Here is a 7,358-nt window from a genome sequence, read left to right as displayed (position 1 = left end):
TCTGGTGGTGCTGGTGTTTTCTCTCAGTTCAATTCAAAAGAAAGCTTTATTGCTGACATTGACTAGCAAGTGTCAGAATATATGTATGTACAGATTAGTAAGGAAATAATAACAAGAATTTTATATAAAGTAGAAAAAAATGAAGAGTATGTAAATGTAGGTGTGTCTAGGTCAGTCACTGTACCTTTGTTGTGGTTTGTTGTGGTATGTTAATACATACTGGGCAGCCCTGTCTCCTTCTCTTTATGATTATTTTGAGTGGTCATTTAAGATCTTTGAAATCTGCATTTAGAGTTTAAATCGTTCAAATAAATGTTACTTATAATGATAGTTTTGCTCTGCAGGAGGAAGTGCATCTCTGCCTCAAACAGGGATCACATATTGTTTTGGTTGCCATGATTTTTAGTGTCTTCCCTTTTTAATGTCCAGTCTGTGGTGACGGAGTCTGTACTTGTTTAGGATCTGTCTCTGCTTTCTATCTGACAGTAGAGAGATATTCTGCTAGCTTAAACATTTCCTTTCTTTTAATACAGGCTGCATCTCAGCTCATTGATAAACTCTCCTCAGCAATATCCTAAAACGTAAATTCAAAGACGCATTTTAACGCTGTATGAGTTTGTGTGTAGGATTTTTGAAGCCACAGTTACCAAGAAGAAATGTATGGACAAACTCAAATGACGTGTTATCATGCACAGTCCTGCAATAAATCCTACTTTAGATTATAAAGTCCAGTGTTCAAGTCTCAGTTTAACTTTATGGTCCTTTTGGAGGCCGTAGTTCATAGTACAAGTGAATTGTATTGATAGAGGTGGTTAAAATATGTTTATTTTAGTGAGGTTTAACTGTATTTGAGATATTTTGTAGAGCTGAAATGGTTTGGCAACTATTATGATATTGGAGGAATTATTAAAATCACCAGTATACTCAGTTGTCAGCCTCTTCAGTGTGAGGATTTGCTTCTTGTTTCAGTTTCATATGTTTGAAACTGAATATCTGTGGGTTTTTGGACTAGTCAGACTAAACAAGGCATCCCCTTGGACTGAACTATGATTGGTATTTTTCACAGTTTGCTTACGTTTTACAGACATTTTAACTCGACAGGCTTGTAAGATAAATCAATAATAAGAGTTGTTAGTTGCCTAAATGTTTTGTCTACTCCATTATATAGTCGAAACACCTCTGTATAAGTGACCATAAAGTTGAAACAACACCTCTGTAAAAAACAGTTTCAACTGAAAAGTGAACATTATAACCTTTATGATTGTACTGCTGAACTGTTGTATTAGAATTTAATACATTTTGGGCAGAACTGGGAACTTAATAATCATAATATATGATGATATGATAGTGTTATTGAGAGATATTGTGATATTAATATTGTTGCTATCATCCATCTCAAACCTTATTTTTCCTGTTGCAGTGTTGATGTTGCAGACGGCGTTTGCCAGAGTGACCAGGTAGAGGTGAAAAGACGCAGACGAGGTTTGTTTTAAAACAACAACAACAAAAGTCTTGATATTAATTCCAACAGAAATGAAGATGGTTGTTGACATGTTGTGTCCTGTGTGTCAGATGTAGTTATTAGCTTTGTGAAGAAGACTGTGGCCGGGGTAGCAGGTCTGCTCAGGCTGCGGAACCCGCTGACGACCAGGTGTGACAAGCCCAGACATTATGAGGAGACACAGGTTTGTGCTCCACCTCCTACAATCGGACATGCATTTGAAATTTGGTACAGGAGAAGAAGTGTACTGAACATTTTAGCTGCTGTGTATCTGTGTGGATCGACGGTCATGTTCAGACTCTGTGCTTAAATGCTTCGTGGGTAGTCTGACCACAAGTGAACCGTTCAAAATAGAGATGTGTTGCATTCCAAATCCACCAAGGAGACATTTGGGAATGTTTCTATAATTTGTATGTAGCGTAGCATGAACTTAACTGTCTGACTTGTTGAAAGATCCACCTCCTCACCTTGGAGTTTGCATATACTAAAATAAACATACAAACACATGTAAATACAGTTGATTTGCCTACACAAAAAAATCCAGACAAGGTTTTGAAGGCTATACTTAGATTCCTCAATCTAATATCAAATGTGAATGAAAAATGATTACAAGTGAGTATTTAAATGGCATTGTGAGACAAAAACTGCAAATCACGTCAAGTGGGTCAACACAAACTATGTGTGTATCTGGACTCGATATTATATGTGAGTCAGTGTGACAGTTAGACTACATTGGGCTCTTAAAACTGTTATTATTAAGTAGCTCAGGAAGTAAGCACAACTTTGACTGTTTGATGCTCTGGTGTTAAATTTGATTTGTATTCATTTTTAATTAAATTGCGTTTTCTTTGTTGACCCAGCCTGTTACTCTGATGGGGATAGATGAGCTCCACACCTCATGGTTGAACAGTACTGACTGGAAAATGAGTAAGTAACAACAGCTGTTACTGTCAGTGATCTGTTGACTGTGTTTATGGCACATCTCATCCACAGTCTTTACTATAGAGTCCTTTCATCCATAGCCCCATCATCATTTGGTTCATTTTATTCTTTCTCCACAGGTAAACCAGTGGGCGGAGTGAATGAGAGGGGTGGGAAGAATCCCTTTCAGAGCTCCTCACCTCCTTTAATGAGGAAATACAGGCAAGTGGTCCACTGTCACAGTCCAGTTCCCTTCACTCACCCAATCTGCTGTAGACAACCTGTAGGGCTGCATACCATCAGTATCTCCTTTTGACAATGCTTCCTTGCTAATGTACATAACCTTTCTGAATGCAGTGGGGCAGGGCTGTCTGCAGGGCTCGCCGACAGGGGGAAGGAGAGGGAGAGGAGAGGCTCCCTCCAGCTGCTGCCCTCCAGACCTTCTCTGAGGGTGGGAACTGCAAATCCTGATCCAACCTGCAATGGCTTTGGATACAACCGCTGCTACAAACCCAGTCTTGCTGTGGAAGAGGTAAAATAATCAAGTGTTTGGCTTAAAGATAAAAGATAATTTATAATCTTACCTTGTGCGTTTCTTTGAATTTTAATTCCTTATTGCCACAATAGGGTGCATTTAATTTATTTATTGTAAAATATAGGCTTGTTTTAGAATGACACTGGTATCAGTATGTAGGAGTTTAAAAAAAGTCTTACAATGATTGTACTGGTGACACTGTTTCTGAATGACCTCAGTCCTAGTTCCTATATCAGCAACAAGCCAAAATTGGCCAATGTATTAGACTAACTCTAGTTAAATCTCTCATAGATTCACCCGTTTTGAGTACAAGTAAAAGGAGTAAAGTTTACCCACATGATTTCTGTCTAATTACATTTCAACCTTCAACCAGTTACCCCCATTTACCACTTTCTGCATTCAGAGGAGTCATGCTTCAAGACTCTACCACTTGGCTCAGTTATCATGTATTTGGGTTCTCCCTTTAGGCCATAAAACAGAATAATAAGGAGCACTACCGGCGCTTGCTGGAGATGGTGACAGAGAAATACAGCAAAAGCCAACCACTTCCTTTCAACCAAACAAAACCGCAAGAGTGAGTATAACCAGTCATGTGGCTTTTGTTTTTAGAAATGACATCAAGATCCATTTAACAAATCCATTTAACAACTGATCCTTAATTCTTTTGCTCTCAGTGAATCGCTGTCACAGACTGATCCCAAAACTGTGGCTTCAGGAAAAGCCTTTGAATCATTGCCCAGGAAGACGGGATACACAGGTAAGATGCCCATGTGTATATATACCATATTTTAGTTGCAGGTCGTAATTGCTTCCTACTTGTTTGGGGCATTGCTTTTAATAGATTTAAACAATGTATTAAGTAAGCAGGTACCTTTTCACATAACACAGTCAGTTGATTCAAACTACATTGAAATATGTTCTGCTCGACTGACACTTATCTGCTTTGCACAGCTGCCCCAAGTGTGTTTACATGGAGAAATGCATCTGCAACCAAGGACAGGTTGGTGTAGTAAATCTGTCTGTGTGTAACGTATTTATATAGTGATGAATTCTGATTATTTTACTAACCTCTGTTTGATTTATCTCCAGGCGGAGTAGCTTAACCTTTAGTAAGACATTCAGTGGAGCCTTTACGGACACACAGCCTGCTAGATGTGCAAAGGTAGTCATTTCTCTTGCTCTCTCATGACATGTCAAAGCACTCATTACGTTTTATAATTATGGGTGGAAATGCAAATGTATTATTTCTGTAATGTCAACCTGCGTTGCAGCAGAAACAGGCAGCGGAGTTGGACCTTTCTACAGAAGTAGCTACTCGCCTCAATCTTGTGGACAGAGATACTCCTGCTGTCAGTTTCCCCGACACACATTCTGCACACGCAAGACACAGCGATGAGGACATACCTCGGCTGACCAAGGTGAGATGGTCAGGACAGACGTGTAGTCACCGTGTTGAAGAAAACATGGATGCAGTTTATTTTATTTGATATATATTTATTGTCTTTGTGTGTAGGAAATGGCAGCGGAGGTGAGTTACGCTCTGGCTCAGAGTGATCCCAACCTTGTTCTGAGTGCGGCTTTCAAACTGCGCATTACGCAGAGAGACCTGTCCACACTGCAGGAAGGCGGCTGGCTGAACGATGAGGTATGTACTCAGAGTGTGACGACAGTTTGTTAAGTTAATTGTGAGTATGTTTGATCTTTTTATTTTAGTCATTCATTTCTATGTAATACAATTGGCTTTTGAGACACTACACAACAAATAGATGGCTTTAAAAGATTAACAGTGTTTTAGGAAGAATGGATAATGGTGACTGTACACATTTAGACAGGTGTCACTGGCAACATACTGTTAGTTTTGTTAATTGTTGCCTGTAAATTATTATTATTTAAAACCTTCAGTGGTGGAAGTTCACACAAAAGTTCTTCTTCATGCAAGTGTTTAATCATATTTGTGATGCTGAACCCTCCATTGCTTGCAATGATAGTGGTAAAATAAAATAATACTACCTACCTCTTCATTAACAGTGTAATTAATTCAGTTTCAGTGCTTCACATACCAGACAAATTCAGTTTGGTGGTAGTAGCAACTACTTTACCTAGTCACCATGGAAACAAAGTTTGTTGAGAGAAGAAAGAGAAGAACTTGTATATTATTTTGTCAGAACATAACAGAACATTTGGGGTGTGTTTATGTGAGATGTTTATTTTTTTTATTTTTTATTAATTAAATTTTCTCCTCTGTTTCCTCCAACAAAGGTGATAAACTTCTACCTTTCCCTGGTCATGGAGCGGTGTTCTGGTGAAGCAGCAGCATTAAAAGTCTACTCCTTCAGCACCTTCTTCTTTCCAAAGCTGCGGGGTGGTGGAGGCGGGCAGGTGGGAGGACACACTGCGGTGAAGCGCTGGACCAAGGCTGTCGACCTTTTCCTCTACGACCTCATCCTGGTTCCTCTGCACCTGGGCGTCCACTGGGCAATGGCTGTGAGTCAGACCCACAGTGACTGTAGATTTATTATTTGTTGCCATGTTATATTCCTCCTTTTTAGTCTAGTTTATTCATTAATTACTTTAAAAAAAAAATCCATTATACTCATTACTCATTACTCACATTTTAACAGTTTTCCCTCCCTTGCACACTCATCACTCTCATTCCAGGTGATTGATTTTAAGTCAAAGACAGTGAAGTCATATGACTCGATGGGCCAGAGACACGATGACATCTGCAGTCTTTTACTGTGAGTCCTCGTTGTGCTCTTAAACTCAAGCTATTGATTCTAGAAATCTAGTATTCTTGCATAGTTAATGGCTTCATGGTGCTTGTTTTCCAGACTCTACCTTAAAGAGGAGCACAAAGCAAAGAAAGGCAGAGATCTTGACAGCGCCAAATGGACTGTTGGAAGTTTGAGGGCCACTGTAAGTCAAATTAAGATGAATGACGTATAACTAAATTGACTTTTTATTTTTACGGTGTAATGAATGTTTTGCACTCTGTTCATGCCTCTATAGGAGATTCCCCAGCAGAAAAATGGCAGTGACTGTGGTGTTTTTGCCTGTAAATACGCTGACTATATCGCAAAAGGAAGGCCTCTCACCTTTAAACAGGTATATACTTCATATTCACCTGATCTAGTAATGCTTCTTTGTTTTAATAAAAATGTTTACAACATTTTCTTTACATAAAAATTAAAAGTAACATTTGCCTCTTTCTCTACAGTGCCATATGCCGCTCTTCAGGAAGTTAATGATTTGGGAAATCCTCAATCAGAAGCTGCTATAGAGGATTGCAACAATCTCAATTAATGGCCTAACAACAGAGACTTTCTCAATGGGAGACGCACTTGTGTCCAGTAACTACGTGGTGAATAAAAATAAATGAATGGGCCAAAGAAGTGGACTTTACTGACTGAAATCTAACCCAGTCTAGCTGTTCTGGTCAGGAGAAATCAAACACTAGTCTTAAGAGTTGATTATGTCTCTTTCCCTGTTGGGGACATGTTAACATTTTATAATCTCTGAGTTGTAATTGGAGACATTATTAGGATGTAAGAAGTGTATGTCTTAAACAAGCTTTGGCACTACTGACTGAATGGCTTTTTGTAATTGACTTGCTGTTTGAAGTTCTGCCTAAAGTGCCTTCAGCCCTCTGACACTGAGCTCAAGTTGGAGCATGCTTTTGTATATTTTGGGAAGTGACTTGGTCACAAACAATTCAAAGTAATTTCTTCATTGAATTAAATTGTCACAGGTTAGTGATATTTAGGTATAATTTGGCTGTTCCTGCCCAATTAAAATGAACAGAGTGTACAGCAACTAACTCCAATGCTATTTGTTATGACACTCAGTCGCTCTAGAAAATATAGAAAGTGATAATCAAAACCACATCAGAATAAAAATGCACGGTTGAGTGCTTGTAGTACGTTTGTGTTGCTATTATTTATGACTTGACTGGATGTTTTTGGAGTGTGTGTATAGTTTGTTTTTTCTCCACGAGTGGAGCATTGATAGTGATTTCTGTATGTGTAACATAAGGCGCTGTTAGGTCTGTGAATCTTTTCTATGAGCATACTGCAAGAGGCTACTAGGGCTATGACATTGACTTACAGTGTACTATACTTCATAGCAAACTACTGTACACACATGCATGTTTGAGTTCATGCTTTAAAAATGTGATTTTTTTTTTTTGCCCTCCTGTAATAAAGTATTTCATTTTTTAAGTTGGAGTTTGATATATTTCTGCAAATGACTGTTCATTTGGAGATGGATGGTATGACATAACATATAACTTCTGGCCTGGATTTGGTCATTTAAACAGATTAATAGAGGTCATTATCACTGAAAAGTCTATAATGCTATTTTGCAATTAGTGGATGCATTTACTGGTTATATATATATATATAT

General features: G+C 38.4%; 1 protein-coding gene across 2 annotated transcripts in view; it reads left to right on the top strand.

Moving 5' to 3' along the window:
* The window catches only part of senp2 (SUMO specific peptidase 2), a 7,852-nt gene extending 672 nt beyond the window's left edge, over positions 1-7,180 (top strand). Inside the window, exons 2-17 of one of the 2 annotated variants that reach the window (XM_035674350.1) lie at positions 1,421-1,482; positions 1,573-1,685; positions 2,362-2,428; positions 2,563-2,644; positions 2,780-2,954; positions 3,425-3,531; positions 3,632-3,714; positions 3,909-3,957; positions 4,047-4,119; positions 4,232-4,375; positions 4,471-4,602; positions 5,217-5,441; positions 5,616-5,695; positions 5,789-5,873; positions 5,967-6,062; positions 6,175-7,180. In XM_035674350.1, coding sequence (XP_035530243.1) covers positions 1,421-1,482; positions 1,573-1,685; positions 2,362-2,428; positions 2,563-2,644; positions 2,780-2,954; positions 3,425-3,531; positions 3,632-3,714; positions 3,909-3,957; positions 4,047-4,119; positions 4,232-4,375; positions 4,471-4,602; positions 5,217-5,441; positions 5,616-5,695; positions 5,789-5,873; positions 5,967-6,062; positions 6,175-6,237 — 1,636 coding nt within the window. In that variant the 3' untranslated portion in view covers positions 6,238-7,180. Of the gene's footprint in view, positions 1-1,420; positions 1,483-1,572; positions 1,686-2,361; positions 2,429-2,562; positions 2,645-2,779; positions 2,955-3,424; positions 3,532-3,631; positions 3,715-3,908; positions 3,958-4,046; positions 4,120-4,228; positions 4,376-4,470; positions 4,603-5,216; positions 5,442-5,615; positions 5,696-5,788; positions 5,874-5,966; positions 6,063-6,174 lie in introns of both variants that reach the window. The other variant, XM_035674349.1, reaches the window with a different exon arrangement.
* Positions 7,181-7,358: the final 178 nt, after the last annotated feature.

The sequence above is a fragment of the Morone saxatilis genome, unplaced genomic scaffold (assembly GCF_004916995.1).
Source record: "Morone saxatilis isolate NCDOM2014 unplaced genomic scaffold, NCSU_SB_2.0 Contig3, whole genome shotgun sequence".
In the NCBI taxonomy this organism is placed as follows: domain Eukaryota; kingdom Metazoa; phylum Chordata; class Actinopteri; family Moronidae; genus Morone; species Morone saxatilis.
This window is presented reverse-complemented; position numbering and strand designations above follow the sequence as displayed.